At 43.7% G+C, this 24,794-nt stretch overlaps 1 protein-coding gene across 2 annotated transcripts; it reads left to right on the top strand.

Moving 5' to 3' along the window:
• Window positions 1-23,505, top strand: GUSB (glucuronidase beta). 2 transcript variants are annotated; one of them, XM_087717300.1, is made up of 12 exons: window positions 1-240; window positions 4,621-4,809; window positions 6,785-6,966; window positions 8,676-8,818; window positions 8,941-9,128; window positions 10,409-10,561; window positions 13,445-13,623; window positions 14,591-14,737; window positions 16,164-16,248; window positions 18,934-19,110; window positions 20,449-20,584; window positions 22,766-23,505. In XM_087717300.1, exons 1-12 carry the CDS (start codon window positions 40-42, stop codon window positions 22,921-22,923), a joined length of 1,938 nt encoding a protein of 645 aa, XP_087573426.1. In that variant the 5' UTR covers window positions 1-39; the 3' UTR covers window positions 22,924-23,505. The 2 variants fall into 2 exon arrangements, with proteins under 2 accessions (XP_087573426.1, XP_087573427.1); XM_087717301.1 differs by having other exon boundaries at window positions 126-263.
• Window positions 23,506-24,794: the final 1,289 nt, after the last annotated feature.

Consider the following 24,794-nt stretch of genomic DNA (forward strand, 5'->3'; position numbering starts at 1 on the left):
TCCCGTCTCTGCACAGCGCGGGAGGAGTGCGGGAGCGGCATGAAGTTACTGCTTTGTGCTTGCTGTGTCCTGGCAGGATGGTGTCCGGCTGGAGCCCTGGACAGTGGGATGCTCTACCCGCGGGAGTCGTCCTCCAGGGAGCTGAAGGATCTCAGCGGCCTCTGGAGCTTCAGAGCCGACTGGTCAGAGCGAAGGGATGCAGGGTTCGTGGAGCAGTGGTACAGGCGGCCGCTTCGGCAGGTGTGTGACAGCAAAAGCATAGGGTGGGTTGACCACTTGCCTGGACAGTGCTAGGATGGAGCTAGCAGTCTAGAACTACTGAGGAAGACTAGGAGTAGGAGAAAGGAAAGGGGGGAAGGAGAGGAGGAAGGAAGGAAGGAAGTAGAGAAGGGAGGGAGAAAAGAAAGGGAAAACACGGAGGTGTTACAAAAGAAGGAAGGGATGGTAAATAAAGCAACCCAAAATGTGCATTATAACTCATTAAATGAAATAATAAATGCATAAGAATGATAAATGTAAAGAAAAATAACAATTATGTGGATGTATACTTAAAATGGTATGTAAGAAAAGAAAAAAAAAGAAAAAAATTAACAATAAATGTACAGAGCAGCTTAAAGCTAATAGAATAGAATTCTAGAATTCTGTTATTGGCCAAGTGTGATTGGACACACAAGGAATTTGTCTTGGGTGCATATGCTCTCAGTGTACTCTAATGTAATAGTCTAAAGGCGTAAACTTATATAAACTGAATTTAATGCTTGCAACAGTACGTTGCCAATCATGCTTTTGCACATTGGTCATTAAGAGAAACTTTTTTTTTTTTTTTTGCATTTAAGCTCTCTCTGATCTGACATCTCGGTGGATGCATTTGTGTGGAATGGGTGTGTATAACCCTTCCTGCGCGTGATGAAAGAAGTGCTATTTTGAGGAAGCATGTGCTGTAATACATTTTCTTAGCTTTCAACGTGGCACTAAACTGCTGATTATGACATTTTATGAATATCCCTCTTTTAACAGGAAGTTGGACAAGAGGAGTGAGAGAGGAACGTATGCGGTGTCTGGACAAAATTAAAATAAAATCAGACTTTACAAGGAAAGCTACATACTGGTTAACCATCTTTGTAGATGAAATAATTAGTTAAAACAATAATGAATAGAAAGAATAGCTAGAGGGAAAGAGAGGGGAGAGAATCATAATTTAAAGTGAAATAAAAGTAAAGCTCTTTTCAATAATAGGGCAATTTGAGCCTTTTCTTACTTAAATGTAATTGGTTTATATTTTCTTTTATATTTTATTCTTGTCTAATAAGCCCACCAGAACTTTCCAGTTGGATCAGCATAGCAGTTATCTAGCCCAGCATTACATCCTCCTTGAATTTTTCTGATTTGATAGCATTACGAACTTAACAAATGGTTATTATGATTTGTCACATAGTCAGCCAGTTGTTTACACTCAATTTTGTTATTATTCACCTATTGCAGGGTATCAAACTCATGGCCCACAGCCTGGATGCGTCACATGTTGGCCACACCCATCCCTGGTTTAGCGAAGGGGGGAAAAGTTGTGATACGTCATGTGACGACGATGTGACGATATGAGTTTGGCACCCCTGACCTATTGAGTCCTTCCCAAGAATCTGGGATAGGGAGATATTATTGTCAGATGGTGTTAAAGGTATCCTCGCAGGATATAAGCTGTTGCAGGTAAAGCTGCTTTTTGCAATTGACTAATGGTGATTTTGTCAATGCCAATGGTATTCAAGTGGTGCTGCAATTTTGGAATTGCACCTATTACTATTGATACTATCTTTGCTTTCTTTTCCCCAGTCATTCTGTTTCTCTTTGTAGGTCTTTGTATTTTGCAATCTTCTCCAGTTCTTTCACTTCTGTTCTGCTTCCTTTAAGTACTTCCATACCCACTATCCAGACTTATCCACAGTTGTTAAGTCTGGGGTGTTATGTGACAGATGCCTGTCTGTTTGAATTCTAAAGCCCTAGAGCACTTCAGCTTCTTCATTTTCTATTACAGGTAGTCCTCGACTTACAACAGTTCATTTAGTGTCTGTTCAAAGTTACAACGGCACTGAAAAAGTAACTTATGACTGTTTTTCACACTTACATTTGCAGCATCCCCTTGGTCATGTGATCAAAATTCAGCCACTTGGCAACCGGTTCATATTTATGACGGTTGCAGTGTTCCATGGCCATGGGGTCAGCTCTTGTGACCTTCTGACAAGCAAAGTCAACAGGGAAGCCAGATTCACTTAACATTATTAACTTAACAGCTACAATGATTCACTTAACAACAGTGGCAAGAAAGGTGGTAAAATGGGGCAAAACTCACTTAACAAATGTTTCACTTAGCAACCTAAATTTTGGGCTCAATTGTGGTCGTAAATTGAGAACTACCTGTACTTTCTTCATTTTATGATCCCACCAGGCAAATGCTGTTTCTTGCAGATCTTACAATACACCATTTTTGCTCGTTTGTCATGTCGTTGCTTTTAGTCAGCCTGTGTGATTCTCTTGAAATCAACTGACCACTGTTTCCTCAGCTTATTTACAGAGGCACATTTGCTGTCTGTTGTTATCGTCTCAATTCTGGCTTTGTAGCATTTAGTTTTAAGGTTTGGTATTGTGCAGACAGAATTTCTGTCCACAACTTGGTTTCTTTCTTCTACTTTTTAATATTATTATTGTTACAATGCAATACAATACAATACAATAGCAGAGTTGGAAGAGACCTCGGAGGTCTTCTAGTCCAACCCCCTGCCTAGGCAGGAAACCCTATGCTGTTTCAGACAAATGGCTATCCAACATCTTCTTAAAGACTTGCAGTGTTGGGGCATCCACAACTTCTGGAGGCAAGCTGTTCCACTGATTAATTGTTCTAACTCAGGAAATTTCTCCTCAGTTCTAAGTTGCTTCTCTCCTTGATTAGTTTCCACCCATTGCTTCTAGTTCTACCCTCAGGTGCCTTGGAGAATAGTTTGACTCCCTCTTCTCTGTGGCAGCCCCTGAGATATTGGAACACTGCTATCATGTCTCCCCTAGTCCTTCTTTCTATTAAACTAGACATACACAGTTCCTGCAACTATTCTTCATATGTTTTAGTCTCCAGTCCCCTAATTCTCTTTGTTGCTCTTCTCTGCACTCTTTCCAGAGTCTCTACATCTTTTCTACATCGTGGTGACCAGAACTGAATGCAGTATTCCAAGTGTAGCCTTACCAAGGCATTATGAAGTGGTATTAACACATCACGTGATCTTGATTCTATCCCTCTGTTTATGCAGCCTAGAGGTTGTTTCAAGGAATGGGAAACTCATAAATAGAAAATGAAAACTGGAATGGTCCTCCCTTGTTTCTTGCCCTGCCAAATGGTATAACTCAGCTTCTCAACATGCGGATTCTATTTCAGTTTTGTCTGACGTAATAGTAGAGTTATCCTCAGTGGATTTGTATAAATGTATGTTGCAATCTTTGGAGAAGCCAAATGTAGTCCTTGACATGACTGGTTGCTTAGTTATGAAGGACCCTTTAAAAAGGTACTTATGAGCCTAGTTTCGAAGTTCCAATAGCTGGGCTCCCCCTTCCCCCCACAGTCACATCAGTGGTGGGTTCCTACCAGTTCGGCCTAGTTCGGCCAAACCGATAGTAGTATGGCGGTCTGGGTCGCTGGAACCAGCAGCAACCCTGCCCTGCCATGACTTCGAACCAGTTCCCCGGTCTCTTCTGCCGTCACCGGCATGTTTCTGCGCATGCGCAAAACAGTTTTCAGTGAAATGCGCATGCGCAGCAACATGTGGCGGATGAACAAAGTTCAAAACGCCCTCTCACAGAACTGGTAGTAAACCGGTTAGAAACCCACCACTGAGTCACATGATCATATTTTGAACGTTAACAAATTTATGGCCATTTACAGCATCCCGTGATCGTGATTTACATTGGTTTTACTGGAAACCAGCACTTATTTCTGGTTTCGGGCAAAAAAAACACTCCATAGTGAACCATCGGTTTCTTAACTACCACCATAAAACCGATTATAAAATTGGACCCAGTCACATGATGACCCTTTAAGGACTACATGACTTATGCAGGCTCAATTTCGGCTGTAAATCTAGGAGTACCTGTATAAAGTAAGCTCTGACTATCAACATCCTCATTTGTGATGGAAAGGAAAGTTCAGATCATCCCAAAATAGCTGGGGTTTCTACATATCATGGGAAGGAAAAAATAGATATTGACATATGAAGGATGATTTTGCTTTTCTTGATAAGCAGGAATCAGCCTTGGAGGGCTATGTTAAGAAAGAAAAAGATCATGGGATCTGGAATTGAGGGAGAATAGCTTTGGAAATCTACTCAGACCATGTCTGAAGCTTGCTAAGAAACAGTTATAAAATAAGATTTAATAGGATAAGTGAAAGTAACATGTGAATCAATGACTGGAGTCATTGATATCCTGTTATTTAATATTTTTATGCCAGGAGGAAAAAAAAAGATTGCAATTCTCAAAGTTGCCAAAGTTGAGAATCACTGCACTGGAGTGAGAAAAAAAAATTGGCTGAGCTCACCAAAGCTGGAAAACAGTCCCACCATAAATGGGTCTCAATCTTTTCAGACAGGGCCAGTGATGGACATGCCAGTCCCTGCCAGCTTCAATGACATAACTCAAGATCCAAAGTTGCGGAGATTTATTGGCTGGGTGTGGTACGAGAAGGAGGTGCTTCCACCGGCTCGCTGGCTCCTGAGAGATACTGGGACTCGTATTGTGCTCCGAATTGGCAGCGCACACTATTACTCTATTGTGGTGAGTATTGAGGACATCTTCTTCTTGTTACCAATTTGGTGGTCAAAATTCTGTGATATGCCACCACTAGGGATCAAGGTAGGAAAAGAACTAAAAAACAAACCAATTTCTGATGAAAGATCCTGGTGAAATGAGGCCTGTCCCAAAGAATCAATGACTAACTTTGTTAAGTTTCAAAGAAAGATAAAAGATAAAGTAACAAAACCAAAAAAGGAGATTTTTTTTTAAAAAAGGTGGTATACAAATAAAGAAAAGAAATGACGGGAAAATGACTTCCAACTTTTTTCAGCACAGATAGAAATAAGTAATAAAATAACAAAAAGAAGTGATTGAACAACTGAGCAATAATAGCCAAGCCGTATTTTACATCTTCATCTCTTCTATCTTACCAGCTATGGAGATTTTCCTAATACTGTACTATATTGCTTGACAATATCTAAATTGCCTGGGAGGTGAGTCTCTACCGCCACCTAGGGGCTACAAAAGAAAATTACTTTTTGTTCTTTTTCTTGGTCCAGTTTGCTGGAGGAGCACAGTATCTGTACAGGATAGGAATATTATAAATCCAGCTAAAATATCCTTCGTGCATGGCAGGAAATAAAACTTCAAAGCAAGCCCAAAGTTCCGTTTTCTTGTTTCACATGCAGCATTAGCAATAGCAGTTAGACTTATATACTGCTTCATAGGGCTTTCAGCCCTCTCTAAGCGGTTTACAGAGTCAGCATATCGCCCCCACAGTCTGGGTCCTCATTTTACCCACCTCAGAAGGATGGAAGGCTGAGTCAACCCTGAGCCAGTGAGATTTGAACTGCTGAACGGCAGATAACAGTCAACTGAAGTGGCTGCAGTACAGCACTCTAACCACTGCGCCACCTCGGCTCTTATTAAATTGCAAGGTAACCAAGCAAGCTGAGGTTATGCAGTATGCTAAAGCATAGAACTCATGGCTAAATGCTGAGTCTCCTGTGCAAACCTGGTTAAGCCTGTTGTGTGAATATAACCACTTAATTAACCGTCCTGAAGCCCTTAAAAGTTCTGCTCTTCTAGACTGATTTAGTAATGCTCTTATGTTCTTCATGTCAAGTTCTTTTAAATACCTGTTGGGTTGCAATGTTTTCTGGCAGTGAACTGGGGTAGTGCATCTGTCGGTCTGAGAAGATTTAACAAAGAGTATTTTGCACAGTTATCTACCCATTTGCACACTGAATGGATAAAACAACTGGATACACTCCAGATGTGTTAGGCAACAACTTCCATTAGCCTTGGTAATAAGGCTGATAGTTATCTAGAAAAACATCTGGAGAGGACCTAGTTGTCTATCCTGGGTGCAGAGAATACACTGCTGCTGGAAAACAGAGCCAGTCTTAATAGAGAAGACCAGGCATTTGCATCACCTGCTGAGCAACATGGAATGGTGACACGAACAAAGCCTGAAATGGTTAAAATCCTGTAACATTGTCAAATCTCGCGAAATGTTAGCAGGCTTGATATCTCATATTTCCTCTGAAAACTTTGAAAGGTCCCTATGGGAAGTGTTAAATCTGTTTTGGGAAACCTATGACATATGGGTCTCATTAAAAATACGTTTGGCCTCTGAAGATTATTTACAGCAGGGGTGTCAAACTCGGATTTCATTGAGGGTTGTGTTTGACCTCAAGGGAGGGGGGGCATGGCCAGCGGATGTGGCCATCTTGACATCACTCGTGTCAGGGGACGCCTATGGTGGCCCGAACGGTCTGCCTGCAAAAATGGGCTCCCAATCTCCGTTTTCGGCTGCAACAGCCTCCTGCAACCATCTGCTAGCAAAAATGGAGCTCAGGAGGCACCATGGGCTGGTCCTTCACTGTTTCCAGGGCGGCCCGGTAGGCCAGATCTAAGCATCCCATGGGCCAGATCTAAGCACCCCATGGTGCTGGGCCTTTCGGTTTCTTCTTCTTAGTCCTTCCCAGAGCTCTATTTTCTCTCTCTTTTGCAGTGGGTGAACGGAGTGGAAGTCACTGAGCACGAAGGAGGACACCTCCCTTTTGAAGTGGAGATCAGTGAGATCTTGCATAGGAGCCCCAAAGAGCCCTGCCGCATCACCATTGCAATCAATAACACTCTGACACCGCACACATTGCCTCCAGGAACAATTCAGTATATGGATGATGAGTCCAGGTAAGTTCAACAGCTCCCTGCGATTCACTGTGGTGTTTCTCAGCTTGAGCAATTTTAAGATGTATGGACTTTAACTCCCAGCTAGCATGTCTGGCTGAGGAATTCTGGGAATTGATGTCCCTGTGACTTAAAATTGCCAAGGCTGATACCTTGTTTTGGTGGAAGTTCACACATCTGGGAAGTGAATGCCACACCACTTAAAGTTGCCAAGACTGACACCTTATCCTGGTTGCTGTCCTTAAGTGAATCACCGCAGGTCATTAGGTCAGGACCTCGTGTGTTCACCACTTGCGACTTCCCATGGACTTTGCTTGTTGGAAGGCAGCAAAATAGATGGCCAAAGGTGACTGCATGACAGTGGGGCCCTGTGATGTGGAAATCAAGCCACCTGGATCTCAATCACATGACCTTGGGGATGCTACCACAGCTAGAACTCTGAAGTCTGGTTGTAAGTACCACTCATTTAGTGCCGTTGCGAGTTATAGCGGTTGCTGAATGAGTAGTCATTAAGCAAGGATAGATACGTGCTGCAAAAAGGTGGCTGGCACCACTATAAAACTTCATTTAATTGAAAGCAAATTTGATGGCGTCCCAGCTGGGTTTCCACACCATGCTAAATCCAAGGAAATAAAATCTACAATGCTGAGACAAAGGCTGTGATTATGGTGTGATGTTTTAGTTCTTACAAAATGCTAATAGTTGGATTCCCAAATACTTCAAATCCCCAATTAACTCATCCCATTTTTGCTTGATCCTTAGATTCAAATATTGTCCGTTGTTTCCAACTGGAAAAAAATACTTTGCAAACAACTTTGGAAGGAAAGGGTTGCAGATGATCCCCGAGCCAAAAGTTGTGCTGTTCTGACTTGAAAGGCAGATAATTACAAGTTGATTCTACCAAGAGTTCCAAGTTCAGAGGATTGTTTTTAGGTGGAGGAAATAGGGGGCTTGCCACAATATATTTTCCCCCTGGAATAGCTTGATGGCTGTGGGAACAGGAAAAAAATCAAGATAGCAGCCCAACCAAATGACTCAAACCTGCAGTCATATTCCTGCAGTCATATTCCTTTCAGGATCTTTGGCCTGCCACACTCTCCCTCTCTTTCTTTACTATGCTGTTTCATTAATGGGGAATTGGGAGGGGGAATAGTAAGGAACAGAATGTGTTGTTGTCAAAATAAAACATTCCTATCTAGAAGCCCAAGGTCATCCTTTGTCTTTGCACCTCTGCACCTGACCGGAAGTGGATGGTTGGAATTGCCAGCGTGGCAGTGGATGATTGGACCATATGATGAACTTGTGGGGTGTGGGGGCAAGGTCTTGAACTTTCAACTGGGTGGAAAACCCAGGAAGCTTTCAGATTCAGGTTTTGCACAGATGTGCCAACATGTCTCTCTTATTAAATTGGAACTTTGAAGAAAGCTCTGCCTTGGACTCTGATTTAATTCTGGATGATATTTGGAACGCTGACACCGTGCCTCTTTTAAGCCTGGCGCATGACACAAGGGCCAAAAAAGAGTGGGCCTTGGTCATGTGGCTGGGGCTGCTATCTTGAAGTTTTTGAGTGCTCCTCACTGTAGATGCCTCCATATAGGAAGGACCTCTGAATGGATTCTCAGGCATTTTCTCTGGCAATTCTTCATTCCTAAAGCACCTTTCCATCTCTTACTCAACCTCCCGTTATCTCCCTTTCTCTCTCCCTCAACCAGGTATCCAAAGGGCTACTTTGTTCAAAACACAAGATTTGATTTCTTCAATTACGCTGGAATTCACCGCCCGGTCTTGCTCTACACCACACCTTTGGCCTACATTGATGATATCACAGTAACCACTGCCTTGAAGGGAAATGTTGGTAAGGAGCTGAGGGAGCAAAGCAGGACTCCCCCTTGAGGGAGATCTCCACTTTAGGGAGCTACATCTATTCCCCACTTTTTCTTTCAAATGCAAGCTTTTATCTCTCCTTCTGTGACACAGGCCTGGTTCATTATTTGGTGTCTGTACGAGGAAGCTCAGACTACTTTTTATCCCTGACTTTGTATGACAGTGACCACGTTGCCATAGCAACAGGAAACGGGTCAGCTGGTGAACTGAAAGTGATGAATCCTCTTCTGTGGTGGCCCTACTTGATGAACGAACGTCCTGGATACCTCTACTCCTTGAAGGTATCTTGCATGTCTCTCCTCAGGATTCTCAAATCTGCCTGCTTTCTGGGCAAGATTTGAACTCCAGCTCCTGTAAATAAATAAAATAAAAGAATCCAAATAGTTTGACTGACAGAGTTATGGTTCACTACACAGATTCCAGAAAAGGCTTATGACAAGGATGTCTGTAAACTGTATCAAAACATTAAGATGGCAACTATGCAATCAAAGCTCCATGCACTTTTCATGTGCAACACAATAAAAAAACAGATAGAGCTTTGATCACATCATTGTGGCCACCATTTTGATTTTTTGACCATATGCTGCAGATACCCCTGTGTCAGTCGTGGGCTGCAGGCGGTACGCCCCGGTATGGGCATACCGGATCTTGCCCGGAGCACCAGGTACCGTTCCAGTATGGTGCTCCAGAGGGCCCACCCGGCCGCTGGCGCTCCTTACTTGCTTTAAAGTTTTGCCGCTTCCGTGCACGGCGCGTATGGCACCTATGCAACACGAGAAGCTGGAGCGTCGCAGAGGCTTGAGGAAGCGTCATTTGACACTACAACGCATGCGTGCACTGGGGCCGTTCCAACCGGAACCCACCACTGCCCTGTGTATAAACAAGCAATATACCCTATAAAGGTCTATTTGAACTTTTCATACTTACAGGAAAAATTCTGGGTGTTGAAATACACAGGTCTTAAAGTTGGACACCCCTGGTGTAGCTGAATGAGACTTTGAAAAGTGAAAAATAAGAGTAATTTCCTTCCCCTTGTCCAGTCTCAAAAGTATTTTACATTCATTCATCTCATTCAAACAGAGTGCACGGTAATGGACGATCTTGGATTCATTTAACCAGGACTAGTGATTTATAAGGGAAGCGGTGGCTTAGTGGCTAAGACATTGAGCTTATTGATCAGAAAGGTTGGCAGTTCGAATCCCTAGCGACGCGTAACAGAGTGAGTTCCCATTACTTGTCCCAGCTTCTGCCAACCTAGCAGCTCGAAAGCATGTAAAAATGCAAGTAGAAAAAATAGGGATCACCTATTGGTGGGAAGGTAACAGTGTTCTGTGCACCTTCGGTGTTTAGTCATGCCAGCCACACGACCACAGAGACGTCTTCGGACAGCGCTGGCTCTTCACCTTTGAAACGGAGATGAGCACTGCCCCCTAGAGGTGGGAAGGACTAACACATATGTGTGAGGGGAACCTTTACCTTTACCTTTAGTGATTTATATGGAAGGTGTCATATTGACTTGTAGTTCAGGAAACTGACCCAGAATGACTTTTTCAAAACACAGATCACGCTCTCTGCCGCTGTGGATGGCTCCATCTCTGAAGACACCTATGTGCAGCCAGTTGGTATCCGAACCATCTTTGTTGCTCGCAACCAGTTTCTTATCAATGGGAAACCATTCTATTTTCACGGGGTCAACAAACATGAAGATGCTGATGTGAGTAAACCTGGATAGAATGGCAAAGCAGATAAGAAAATAAATGTTAATCATGGTCCATCTACCAATAAAATGAAAGCAGGGAGCTGAGTGCATGGCTCACCACCATCTATGATCCACACAGTTACATCTTCTTAACACTCCGTTGAACAAGATTGCCGAGCCTCACAACATTTTGGTATTCTCACATGAGATCTTGCAAGATTTCAAGTGACTAAAAAAAGTTGGGAGAGCACTCAGTGTACAAAGAGGTTCTCAATCTATGTCAGAAAGAATCATACACTGTTATTTTCTTTTGACCTCCGAAATAAACGCTTGGCCTTATTTCCGCGGAGGTCTTATTATTTTTGAGGTCCAAGAGGCAGCGAGCGTGGTCACCTCATGGCTGCTGCTGTGTTGCAATACTTTCAGGGAGGGCTTATTTTCAGGGGAGGGCTTATTTTAGCGCATGTGCTCAGAAGCCCGATTGGGCTTATTATCTGGAGAGGTCTTATTTTCACGGAAACAGGGTAATCACACATGGTTCCCTCTAGATATGCTAAATTGCAAACGCACAATCCAATCTTTCTCTAGTCATAATTTTGCTAGATCCATACGGAGTTTGTTTCTCAAAAGCTGGTCAAAATAGAGAAGACACAGTGACTAGATTAAGCTACCATTATCCAGAATTCTCTAAGAAATGGACACACAGTGATGGTGTTATTAGTTTTAATGTACAGGTAGTTTTCAACATACAAGTATTCTTTAGTGACTGTTCAAAATTACAATGGCACTGAAAAAAGTCAGTTAAGATTGATACTCACACTTACAACCGGTGTTGTAGCGTCCCCACAGTCACATGATTCAGGAGCTTGACAACCGGCATATATTTTCAAAGACTGCAGCATCCTGAAGTCATGTGGTCACCATTTGCGATCTTCCCAGCCAGTTTCTGCCAAGCAAAATCAACGGAGGAAGTCAGATTAGCTTAATGACTGGGAGGGTGGGTGGGTGTTCACTTAGCAACTGTAGTGATTTGCTTAGCAACTGTGGCAAAAAAAAAAGTCATGAAATTGAGCATGACTCACTTACTGCTTTGCTTAGCAGTGGAAATTCTGGTTCCAATTGTGCTCATAAGTCAAGGCCTGCTTGCATTATTTGAATCCAAATTTCTAATTATAGTTAAGAGAGAACACTTGATCCCTGATTGTCAACCATGATTTACAGTAGACAAAAAACACAGCGTGTTGCCTGAATCTGGAACAATGGCTTCTGATAGTTAAGAAGTCCAATGACTTCTCCAGAACAACAACATGGATACTGAAGGGTCTGTGAAATGGACCCATACCTGCCGTGGGCTCTTTGCTCATCTAGTAATTTTGTGCCTTATAGGGCCTTGTTTTGAAAACAAGTGTTGGAGCCCAAGGGTATGCGCAGGGGGAAAATAACAGCAGCTGTGACTGTGTAATTAAAGCCACGGTTGTCTTTTAAATTCATTGGCATATGATGCACATAAACAGGATTGGAACTTTGATTCCATGATTGCAATTGCCATCTTGGCTTTTTGCCATCTGTCTCTCCTCTCCCCCACTTATTCTGCAGAGGTCCCTGCGCTCTGCACCCCCTGGGGCTCTGACCTCAACCAAAGCCTTAAGAACTGTTTCGTTGTCACTGATCTCTAAAAAGAATAAAATTAAAATGTTAATTGGAAAACAAAATGTCAGCTTGTATAACGTTTGCTATCCCCAAAGGAGTTAATAAACCATGTTAAAGTCTTGGCTCAGTTCATTATCTGGGACCTAACTGTGGTTCATGCTAAAATGCCAACACGTCTTTGAAACAGCGTGGGCCTATTTGTGTGTATTTCATTTTAAAATATACATTAGTGGAATAATAAAAGCTAGTGATTGTATAGTAAAATGCAATCACACATTATAAAAATTAAATTAAACTGAAGGAGAGAAAAAATAAATTAGGCAAAAGAAAAAATACCGAAGTAGTATGAATTCAGTCATTAAACTACTTATTACCATATTTTTCAGAGTATAAAACACACCTTTTTCCCTCAAAAAAGAGGGTGAAAATCTGGGTGCATCTTATACACTGAATACAACATTTTTGCCCTCCTGAAACCCCCCCTCCCCCTTTGCAAAAATGGCCGTGGGTAGTCTTTAGGAGGCTTCCAGAGTGCTCCTGGGGGCTGGGGAGGGCAAAAATGAGCAAAAAACAGGCGTTTTTTTGCTCGTTTCCCCCCCCTCATCCCCCAGGTGCACTCTATAAGCCTCCTAAAGCCTATGCATGCCTTTTTTTTTTTTTTTTTTTACAAAAAACGAGTCCGGTCTTTTGCTCATTTTGGGAGGCCTCCAGCCCCCAGGAGCACTCTACAAGCCTCCTAAAGGTTATTCATACCCTTTTTCTTTTAACAAAAAATATCTTTGGGAGGTCTGCAGAGTGCAGAAACTTTTTTAAAAAATTTGCTTCTTCAAAATCTTGGTGTGTTTTATACTCCTGTGCAAGGTGGCGCAGTGGTTAAATGCAGCAATGCAGGCTACTTCAGCTGACTGCAGTTCTGCAGTTCGGCTGTTCAGATCTCACCGGCTCAGGGTTGACTCAGCTTTCCATCCTTCCGAGGTGGGTAAAATGAGAATCCGGATTGTTGTTGGGGGCAACATGCTGACTCTGTAAACCGCTTAGAGAGGGCTGAAAGCCCTATGAAGCGGTATATAAGTCTAACTGCTATTGCTATTGCTATTATACTCCAAAAAATATGGTAAATCTAGACTATATGGAAATATATTGCTCTTCTCATTTTTAGATACTGGGTGCGTATTTCATGTCTTCCATGTTAAGCTGTAACAATGAGGACTGCAAAGCCATTGCTAACAATGTTCTGTTCTGTTGCAGATCCGTGGCAAGGGCCTAGACTGGCCTCTGATCATGAAGGATTTCAACCTTCTGCGCTGGCTAGGAGCCAATTCCTTTCGCACCAGCCATTATCCGTATGCTGAGGAGATCATGGAGCTCTGTGACGTTTATGGCATCGTCGTGATTGATGAGAGCCCAGGAGTGGGCATGCATGACAGGTGAGGTACAGTTGCTCTGCCCATGTCTTATGCCTTCTATCACATAATATACTAAGGCAGAAATGGGCAATTCTTTTTGTAGCTGGCTGAGCATAACCTTTTTTTAAATGAATGCCCCACAGCAGGTTGGATAGTCTAATAGGAAAATACCTATGGGTGCAGGGCCAGGGACAACCATATACCAGAGTTCCCGTGAATAGGAGGCAGAAACCTAAGAAGTGAATAGTCTACAGAGGTTGCCAAGGGTGGGGAATTTGTGGCCCAGTATGGCTAGAAATCAAGAATGATGAGAGCTGGAGGACTGCGGATGTCTCACTGTGGGTTTTAGGCATTGGGTTTCAGCTGGTGGGACTGTGGTCTTTGAGGTCCTTGGTACTCTTGAGCTTGGTGGTTTTCTTGTAGACGTTTCATTACCAAACTAGGTAACATCATCAGTGCTACACATAGCTAGTTTGGTAATGAAACGTCGGCAAGAAAATCACCAAGCTCAGAGAGCACCAAGAATTCTACAGTTCAACCCTGAGTTATGATTATTCTCTTCTCTCATGACTGTGATCTATCTTAAGATGGCTTGCCTCTTGTATTTGTTTCAAGAAAGAATGAAGAAGTGAATGGGGACCACTGGAGAAAGTAGAGAGATATTTGGAATGCAAAGTGTTTCTATAAAAGCTGAAATATTGTAACTTTCTCTTAGTCCTGACAAGCCTGACTCGATAAGGATTTTAGAAGTTGTTAATTAAAGAATGGGAAATTTAGGAAATATTCAGAAAACCAGATTTACAATTCCTTGGCTTGTCCATCCCCTTATTACAATTCCTGTTCGAAACTTGGAAGTGCTGTTATATCCAGGTTTGCTTTCAAAGGGAGCGTTCCTCGTGATAGCAACTCCAGGCCTTACCCAGGTAGTTCATTTCCCACTCCTGAATGGGTTTATTTTCCTTTGGTCTCTCTTTGCTTCATTGTTTAGTCTGAACTTTGGAAACCAGTCCCTGCAACACCACCTTCTTGTGATGGAAGAGCTGATCCGGCGGGACAAAAACCGACCCTCCGTTGTGATGTGGTCAGTGGCCAATGAGCCAGCATCAGAGTTGCCTGTGGCTGCTTACTACTTCAAGTGAGTACCTGCCCAGCTGAGAATGCACTGTGAGGTCTGTGGACTGAACATGAGCCTACACAAAAAGTAGAATTTGCAATCATAGGAATAGGGCAGTGATAGTGAACCTTTTAGACACCGAGTGCCCAAACTGCACGCACACGCATGCCCAAACTGAAAGGTGCCTGTGCACGAGTGAACATGTGTGCGCACGCATGTGCAGACATGTGTGCATGCGCAGCGGAGAACCAAAGACCGGCTGTCTGGCAGGAGGCGAGGCATCCCAATACCACCAGCACGGCAAGAGGTAAGTTCTTTCGTGAGCTTCTGTTTCGTCATTTGCAGGGAAATAGAAACTCACGAAAGAAATGCCACGGAGAGCTGAGCTGGGGCAACGGCACCCGTGCCAGCAGAGAGGACTCTGTGTGCCACCTCTGGCACACGTGCCATAGATTCGCCATCATGTGACTAGGGGATGAAAGCTGTAATCGTACACCTGGCTGTCACCTACATAGAGGGCTCTTTTGTGGCTTACAATAAAGTAGGGTATTGTGTCAACAGAGCCTTTCTCAACCAATTTTAAGTTGTGTGGATTCAACTCCTAGAATTCCCCAGCAAGCAGTTATAAAACCCAAGTTGCCAAGGTCCCCAGGGACAAGGTCAAGTCAGGGGGGATGAAGATCCAATGAGTGGGCACTACAGTAGAAAAGACGCTCCTTCTAGGCTTCACTGACTCCTGGATCAGGTAGGACAGGTAGAGGCAACTGGGAAGAGACAGTCCGTAGGTAACCTGGATTTAAAGGCATCAACTGGAACTTTGAATTGCATCCAGGAGCCCACTGGAAGCCAGTGCAGCTTGTTGAACCCAGTAACTGGCATCCTAAACCAGTGTTGTCACATTCTGCAGCTTCTGAACGGAATTCATTTTTTATCATAATTTTATTCTTATTACTGTTTTTATTTGTGTGGTTATAATCCAGGGGTGGGTTTCTGCCAGTTCTAACCTCTTCTATAGAAGAGGTTCCACAAATCTACAGTGCCGTTTAGAACCAGTTCCAGCTCCCTCCCCCCGCCCGTCCGCACATCATCAAGATGAAGAGTGAGAGGAGGAATTCTGGGAGATGAAGTCCACAAGTCTTAAAGCTGTCAAGTTTGAACACCCCTGGGGGTTTTTTCCCTAAAGGGTTAGGGGTGCAAGGGTCTTATAACTTGACAGCTTTAAGACTTGCGTGCTTCAAATGCCAGTTTTTGAGCCAACATTTTGGTTGCTAAGAGCGTTGTTAAGTGAGCTGGCTGGGGAATTCTGGGAGTTGAAGTCCAGACATCTTCAAGTTGCCAAGGTTGAGAAACACTGTATTAGAGGAAAGAATGCTGCTATGAACTGCGCTTGATGTATAGCAGAGAAAAACATTATCCTGATCTTTTGAATTTCATTGTTACCCTGCAGGACAGTGATAGCCCACACCAAAGCTTTGGATCCCACTCGGCCTGTGACATTTGTCTCAAATGCTAATTACCTCCGAGATCAGGGGGTAAGTATCGCATGGCTTAGATGGAGTTTAAGAGGGAGGATTCCTGACTGCCCTTCCTGAAAGCTTGTTCGGCACTCATGGCAAAGAGGAATAGCAGAAGCTTGGATCCCGTGTTGTTGAAAGATCAATCGAATAACTGAAAAAGAATTCCAGATGAGGTGCTGTAGGGCATAGAAGCATTCTTTATCCCTTACAAACAGAGGAGTAAAAAGTCAGGCGTTGATGTGGCTGCTTTAAGGAATCTACTTTAAAGTGGTTCCTGAAGCAGCGGATCCTGTTTTTTCAGACTTCTGTGAAGTATTGAGGAGAGTTGAGCTGCTTTAGAAGTTGGAACAATTGATCAGTGGAACAGCTTGCCTCCAGAAGTTGTGAATGCTCCAACAGTGGAAGTCTTTAAACAAGAGATTGGATGACCATTTGTCTGAAATGGTATATGGCCATGATGGCAAGCCTATGGCATGCATGCCAGAGATGGCACACAAAGCCCTCTCGGTGGGCACTCGTGCCGTTGTCAGCTGCTCTTCTGGTTTTCGCAGGAGCCAGAGCGCTGGAAAACAGCCTGAAAATGTCAAAAAGGGCCATTTTGGGAGCATTTTCCAGGCTGTTTTTAGGTCGTTTTTGGCCCCAAACTGTCATGAAAACAGCCCCCAAAACAGCCAAAAAGCAGGCATGTGTGCATCGGCCAGCTGATCTTCAGGTTTCCAGTGCTCTGGTGCACTCGAAGATCAGCTGGTTGGCATGCATGTGTGTGCCGGAAACCCAAAGACCAGTTGGCGGCCATGTGCACTGGCCAGCTGGTCTTCGGGTTTCTGGCACTCCAACGTGTGCATGCGTGCACATACACACACATTCCAGTTTGGGCATCCTTGTGCCGAAAAGGTTCGCCATCCACTAGTATAGGGTTTCCTGCCTGATCAGGGGGTTGGACTAGAAGACCTCCAAGGTCCCTTCCAACTCTGTTATTCTATTACAGTGTTTCTCAACCTTGACAACTTGAAGTCCTGTGGACTTCAACTCCCAGAATTCCCCAGCCAGCTATGCTATGCTGGCTGGGCTATGCTGGCTGGGGGATTCTGGGAGTTGAAGTCCATAGGACTTCAAGTTGTCAAGGTTGAGAAACACTGTTCTATTGTATTTCAATGGAAAGCAGGGAAATGTGCTCATGCAAAGTCTGAAATATTTCCTCCAAGCAATTTTAAAGTGTGTTCAGCAGGAGAGGGTGGGGGGTGTCCAGAAATCAAGATGGCAGCTACATCCCCATGATCAAAGCCTGCCATTTTTTTAATATGTGGGCCTTTGATCATATAATTGTGGCTGCCGTCTTAATTTTTTGAACCCCCTGCAGAAACTCCTGGTGTCCTTTTGGATCGGCGATCCATCAAACCCAGCATCTTGCTTCATTTAGCAGTCATCCAAAAACATCTGGAGAAGCCCATAAGCAGGACAAAATAGCAAGGTCCTTTCTCAATTGTTTGCATATGAACTGGTGTGAAGTAAACTGCTTTTGAATCAGATACTACAGTGTGATTAACATATTCTAAGATTCATTCATCATCCTGTAGCAGTTGACAATCCATTTGATGGGATTGGCCATTTTTTTCCTGGTTGGAAGGGAGCTTCTCCTTTTATAACTGCCTATCTTTGGCCACACAGGATGGCTTTTGAATGTTTGGGGCTTCAGAAGGAGAGGGAGCCCTGTCATCAGGTCCCAGTGCCAAAACAGGTCTAAACTCCAATTCAATTAATTAAAGCATATGTGCAAAATTTATTTCACCCAGAACTTCCTGGATCTGATTACAGTAACAGCAGCTTGATCATGCTGTGCACAGTCCAGTTCTCTCTATCAAACTCAGAGCTGGCCAGTTATTCATAGCTAAAAAGGCTGCACAGATTTGCTTTTAATTCAGCCTCTGAAGCCTGAAGGGAACGTGGTGCAAGACTATTGATGCCACTGGTTGGGATAGTGAACCAATATGTGACTCATTATGGGGATGGCGGAGACTGGAGGATTTTTCAAGCAAAATAGAAGTACAGGAACCTACCCGAGTCATTTCTGATTTAGTGCTTACTTTTACAAAGGAAAAGACATAATGCTTCCATGTATCAATGATTTAGGTGGTCGTGGAATTGTCTGTCTAGAGAGGTTGTGGGTTTTCCGTTTCTGGAGGGTTTAAGAAGAGGCTAGACAGCCACCTCTCAAGGATGGCTTAAAATCCTCCATGTTGCAGAAGGTAGACTAGATGATCCTTGTGGTCCCTTCCATTTCCACAGTTTTGCGATTCAGAGTACAGTGTGAAGCAGAACATTTGAGCATCTTGGCCATCGTGGGTTACCAACTTTCATTTTAACCAAGTAAACAGTCCAAGATAGGGGTCAGCAACCCGCGGCTCTGAAGCCGCATGTGGCTCTTACATCCCTGTGCTGTGGCTCCCTGTTGCCAATCAGCACCACAATTGATAGGGCTTTCAGTTAGAACAGGTAGAGGAAAAAGGATGCTGCGCTAGGAGGAGACTCTATGGTGGGGGAACTGGACTTCTGGTCAGCTCCAGAATTAACCAGGGGGGGCTCTTTGAGTGTTTAAGATTGCCGATCCCTGGTCCAAGAGAATAGGCCCAGCTGCTTCATACAAGGAGGAGTTTTATATTCTCCTGGATCTCCTTCTGAACTAACCTCAGATTCCTGTAGGCACCTTATGTGGATGTCATCTGTGTGAATAGCTACTTCTCCTGGTACCACGATGCAGGACACCTGGAAGTGATCCGGCTGCAGCTGAAGACACAGTTTGAGAACTGGTACACTACTCACCAAAAGCCCATCATTCAGAGCGAATATGGAGCAGACACCATCAGCGGCTTTCATGCTGTGAGTCTTGCGATTCTGAGGGGCAATTGCGGCAGTAGAAAGTAGTTTCCAGGGAGAAGATATAGAAAGCACTTTTTCTACATGAAGGGCATCAATTCCTGTTTCTTCCAAGGCTTTTCCAAATGAAATTGGGTCTATAATAGCAATAGCAGTTAGACTTATATACCGCTTCATAGGGCTTTCAGCCCTCTCTAAGTGGTTTACAGAGTCAGCATATTGCCCCCAACAATCCGGGTCCTCATTTTACCCACCTCAGAAGGATGGAAGGCTGAGTCAACCCTGAGCTGGTGAGATTTGAATAGCCGAACTGCAGAACTGCAGTCAGCTGAAGTAGCCTGCAGTGCTGCATTTAACCACTGCGCCACCTCGGCTCTAAGAGCCATGGTGGCACAGTGGTTAGAATGCAGCATTGCAGGATAATTCTGCTGATTTCCGGCTGCCTGGAAGTTGGCAATTTGATTCTCACCAGCTCAAGGTTGACTCAGCCTTCCATCCTTCCGAGGTCTGTAAAATGAGGACCCAGATTCTTGGGGTCAATATGCTGATTCTGTAAACCACTTAGAGAGGACTGTAAAAGCACTATGAAGCGGTATAGAAATCTAAGTGATATTCCATCTACCATACTCTTACACAAAATACACACATATACAGTTGGATTAATCATAGGAGAAATGTAATACCAATAAGAGGTTTTATGTGAAACACACTTATATGGAGGTACTTTCCATTGCTGGGGGTATTTTAACAAAGACTGGAGCATCATTGTCAAGGATATTTTATGTGTATTTTGCATCACAGATCTTGCACTAAGCAAGGGGCAGAGCTAAATATTCACACACACTACTTTCACCAGGCCATAATTAGAGGCACAGCAACTGCAATTGCAACAACATTCTAAGCTTGGCTATTGTTTTTTGTGATTTAGGGTGTTGTACACATCCAGCCCTTGAATTAGTTTAGAGTCCATTGTATGGTTAGAATGTAGTACTGCTGACTGCCAACTGCCTGCAGTTTGGCAGTTCAAATCCTACCAGGCTCAAGGTTGACTTAGCCTTCCATCCTTCCAACTCTGTAAATGGGTTACAGAGGGCTGTAAAGCACCGTGCAGCAGTATATAAGTCTTAAGTGCTATTGCTATGGTTCAAATGCAGAAGATGGGAAAATGCAGGTATCAGGTTAAGCGTGTTGTACTAATGAAGTGGTTTTTCTGAATCCTCATAGATTACTCTAGGAGCTGGATCGGGCTCTGTTGCCATGTACTTCAAGAGTATATCTTGAGGATACACATTATTTTGTTGGACTCATGCTCACCCCTCCCTGCTTTTCTGGTGTCTGCAGGACCCCCCTCTCATGTTCTCTGAGGAATACCAGGCAGCTGTGCTCAAGGAGTATCATGCTGTCTTAGACCAAAAGAGGGAGGAGTACGTGATTGGAGAGCTCATCTGGAATTTTGCCGATTTTATGACAGAACAAGGTAAGGGCTTATTAGATAAAAGCTGCCACATTGTCCTGCCAAATGCTTAGGGTTGGATTTATTAAAATGAATGTTTGGGCTGGAACAGAAATACTTACATAAACATTTCAGTGACGAGGCAGGAAAAAACTAATAAATCCCAACCACTTGCAAAGATATTCCCATGATAACTTGCTTATAGTGTCATTGGCAAGACTTTTATCAGTTTTGTTAGATACAGTAAGCCTCTAACTCGGAGGTTTAGAAGCCCCCAATCCAGTTGCTCCTCAACAGTCATGAAAATTTTGTGCCGCTTCCTAAACATATCACTGTGAAGTGCAATCATTGTTTATAATGAAGTTTGCATTGCTACACTATAATATTGTTTGGTGCTGGTCAGTACATGCATGGCATCACATTGGGCCATTTCGTAATTTGTTTTTTACTTAGTGTGATGTGCAGACGAGGTGCATATAGATCCATGATGGCGAACCTATGGCATGCATGTCAGAGGTGGCACGACGACCCCTCTCTGTGGGCATGCGCACAGTCGCCAGCTGCTCTTCTGGTTTCCAGCATGCAGATGTGTTTTCCAGGCTGTTTTCGGGACATTTTTCAGGCAGTTTTTGACCCCAAAATGGCTGAAAAACTACTTCAAAATACCCCGAAAAACAGCCAAAAAACAGGCATTTGCACCGGCCAGCTGTCTTCAGGTTTCCAGAGCTCTGGCGCACGTGCGCATGCACACACATTCTGGTTTGGGCACTCGGTGCCGAAAAGATGTGCCATCACTGATCTAGATCTATCGGTTCATTTTATAGCAGCAAATCAGAATTTTTTTAACTGGCATGACTCACTAGCTTTTTTCACGGGGCATAATATCTTGAGTATAACAATATATTTTGTTAGCCCAGCCTCTAAACCAAAGCTGCAATAAGCCAATATCAAGCTATGATTTGAAACTGTGCTTTACCGCCCTTTCATCACACTAACTGAAAAGCATATTATGGCCTAAGACAGGGGTGTCAAACTCAACATCCATGGGCCTGACCTGGCTCGCAGGGTGCTTAGAGCTGGCCCACGGGGCCGCCATGGAAAGAGCGAAGGACCAGCCCACGGTGCCTTCTGCCCGTGAAAATGGAGCTCAGGAGGGCCACACACAGCCCTCCCAAGCTCTGTTTATGCTGGGAGAGGGTTGCAGGAGGCCGTCCTGGTTGAAAATGGAGCTCATGAGCTCATTTTTGCTGGCAGAGAGCTCAGGCCAGCACAGCTACCTCCAAGACGAGTGACATCAAGCTGACCACACACCCCCTGGTCATGCTTACCTTGGCCTTCCGAGGTCAAACACAACCCTGATGTGGCCCTCAATGAAATTGAATTTGACACCCCTGGCCTAGGCAATGTGTTAAACTTGCCTTAGCGTATATCGTAGTCAACTGCAAACTACTGAACCCCATTTTATTCTAATCCACCATGTTGTGCGAGCTCAACCATTAGGTGTTTGCACAACATGGTAAGCCAGATTACCATATCACACAAACTTGGGATTCAAGTTAAGTAGTAAATGGAAGACATGCCTGAATGACAAACGAATCAAGACTTGCAAGTTAGCTTTCCTTAAGCCTAGTTTATCTGAACCCAAAACTAGCTTATCATTAAGCCCCATTTCTGCAACAGAAAACAAGCTGGGCCTCTACTATTTCTCTTTTGGTTCTGCTCCCCTACACTTCTCCAAAAAACGTCTGTGGAGAACGTAAGCCTCCCAACACCACCAAGTTTCAGATTTTTAAAAAATCAAGCATTGAAAACAGCAGCTCAAAAATGAGCAGGCAACAAAGCATCCATGAACGGATGTTTCTCAGAGAAACGGGGGGATAAAAATGCAGCAGTTGGTTTGCTAAGACACTTGAGGCACGTTTATGGGGTGAATCCGTTAATCATGATTAATTATAAGCCTGGTTTTTTGAGTCAAGTTGGACACGGGAATGCACAGTTTCTCTGGCTTATTCCTAATTTATTTGTGTACCTCACCAAGTCCTTAAGAGCAGTAAATGGTGAGGGAAAGAAACCAGGGACTAAGCTAAGAAACTATGGTGACTGGCCAGTCTGCTATGTTGATTCAGGTTTGTTTGCAGCTAAAAATGATTTGTCTACTATTTCAATAATATCCATTTGCTTTGTGGTGTCCTTTCCCGTCTGTAGGAGTGACCCGCGTCATGGGTAACAAGAAAGGGATTTTCACGCGCCAACGGCAACCGAAAACCGCTGCCTTCCTTTTGAAAGAAAGATACTGGAAGATTGCCAATGAATCCAGATCTCAGATGCCACCAGCCCCGTGCGGTGGTGCCTGCTTGCCCTAAGCACACTTCTCCAAGTGTGCTCAATTTTCATTTCAGGTATTACAAGAGGCTTGTGTTTACAGAGGTTCTACGGCAGGGGCATCAAACTCGCGATGACACATTGTTGTCACGTGACGTATCGCAATATTCCCCCCTTCACTAAACCAGGGATCGGCATGGCCAGCACGTGATGCATCCAGCTCATGGGCCATGAGTTTGACACCCCTGTTCTACAGCAAGAACATTAAAATACAGGTAACTTTTCTACAATTAAATGTCAAAGAAAAAATGTACTGAGATCATGAAATCGAATCAACGAAGCCACTAGCACAGTGTTTCTCAACCTTGGCAACTTGAAGATGAATGCTGGTTGGGGAATTCTGGGAGTTGAAGTCCGGACATCTTCAAGTTGCCAAGGTTGAGAGACACTGCACTAGCAGGACTGGTGACAGAATTTGGCAATCATAGGTTTCTTCTACCCTTACAAGGAGCCAGAGAAAAAGATACTGTGTGGACACGTTTCTCTGATTTTGAAAAACATTTGCACATTTCTAAGGATCAAAACATTTCTCAGCCTTATTAAAGTGTTTTACAATCTTTTCATCCCTTCTTGAATACATTTTATTAATTCTGTTTTGTACCGGGAACTAAATTTAGGGTATGCAGGTTTATTAAGTGCACTTTTGAGGAGGGAGAATGCCTGAGAAAAACTTTGCTCAAGATAGTGACACTCCCACGCTGCCTTTCAAGGCTCACTGTCAATTCACCCATAAACATGAACATGTCCAGAGGTATCCCAGTGGTTTGTAGGAAAGCTGGAAAGCAAGGGCTTGAGCAGAGGGTTCGACTAGAAGACCTCCAAAGTCCCTTCCAATTCTGTTATTCTGGAAAGGGTTACAGGAAGAGGCTAAATGGCCAATGCAGGAACTTCTAATACAGAAAGAAAGGTAGAAATTTTGGGAAGAAACAAAATGAAGAAATCTTCATCATAGACATGTTTACTGGCTTCAGCTTATATTTAACTAACTTTGCCCCAAAGGACAGGCTGTGTGTGCATGCGTGTGTGTGTGTGTATTGTGTTGTGTGCACACGAACACACATGAAGGAATGAAGGAAACTAATTTGCGAGTTGGGAAGAGAGACCAAGCTCAGAAACTTACACGAGGTCCTAGCATTGGGGTAGCAAAGGGAATGTGGAGGAAACCACTTCAAATGTTCTTTGCATAAAGAACCTATATAAACACGAGTAGGCAGATTTTTAATCCCTGACTGAGCTGACAGGAGTTTGGAGTCTGGAAATCTAGCATTTCTCTGTGAGAGTTGCATGTTTCCATAATGGGTGTTCAAAGACTTAAGAAGGGAACTTCGCCTGTCCAGCATTCCACAAGTCTTAAAGTTGCCAAGGTTGGACACCTCTGCTCTCTAAGTCTAGAAACTAGGAACAGGGAGGTGATTTTCAAATAGAGTGATGTCATCACCAAGTAGATGCCACTGCTGGCCATAGCTTTATGTCATTATCTGGAGGGGACAACATTTGCAAAAGTTTCCTTAGGTTGATGATGGGTAGTCTTCAACTTACAACTGCAATTTAGCCTACAATTATGATTATTCAGTCATGATAGTCTTTAAGTGGGGCACCGTGTGACCATTTCTGATTTTATGACTTTTGTTGCTAAGTGAATGTCATGGTCATTAAGTAAACCCACTGTTCACTATGGGACTTTTTTGCCATAAACTGGAAGAAAATGCTGCCTTCCCTTGGGAGAAATGTAAATAACTGTCATGTGACTATGGGACACTGTAAGCAGCTGGTTGCCAAGTACCCAATGTGATCATGTGACTGGGGGGCCCAGATGTCAGAATCCAGGTCATCTTTTTGGGGGGAGGGGTCA

The sequence above is a fragment of the Thamnophis sirtalis genome, unplaced genomic scaffold, assembly GCF_051295495.1.
Source record: "Thamnophis sirtalis isolate CommonGarterSnake01/CBP01778 unplaced genomic scaffold, rThaSir2_p1.2 scaffold_6, whole genome shotgun sequence".
Classification (NCBI taxonomy): Eukaryota; Metazoa; Chordata; class Lepidosauria; order Squamata; family Natricidae; genus Thamnophis; species Thamnophis sirtalis.

Bases quoted from the DNA above. Each gene is read 5' to 3' on its own strand.
- GUSB (XM_087717300.1), top strand. From the start codon at position 40: ATGAAGTTACTGCTTTGTGCTTGCTGTGTCCTGGCAGGATGGTGTCCG. The intron at 241-4,620 runs GTGTGTGACAGC...CAATCTTTTCAG, and splicing joins ACAGGCGGCCGCTTCGGCAG to ACAGGGCCAGTGATGGACAT. The intron at 6,967-8,675 runs GTAAGTTCAACA...TCCCTCAACCAG, and splicing joins TATATGGATGATGAGTCCAG to GTATCCAAAGGGCTACTTTG.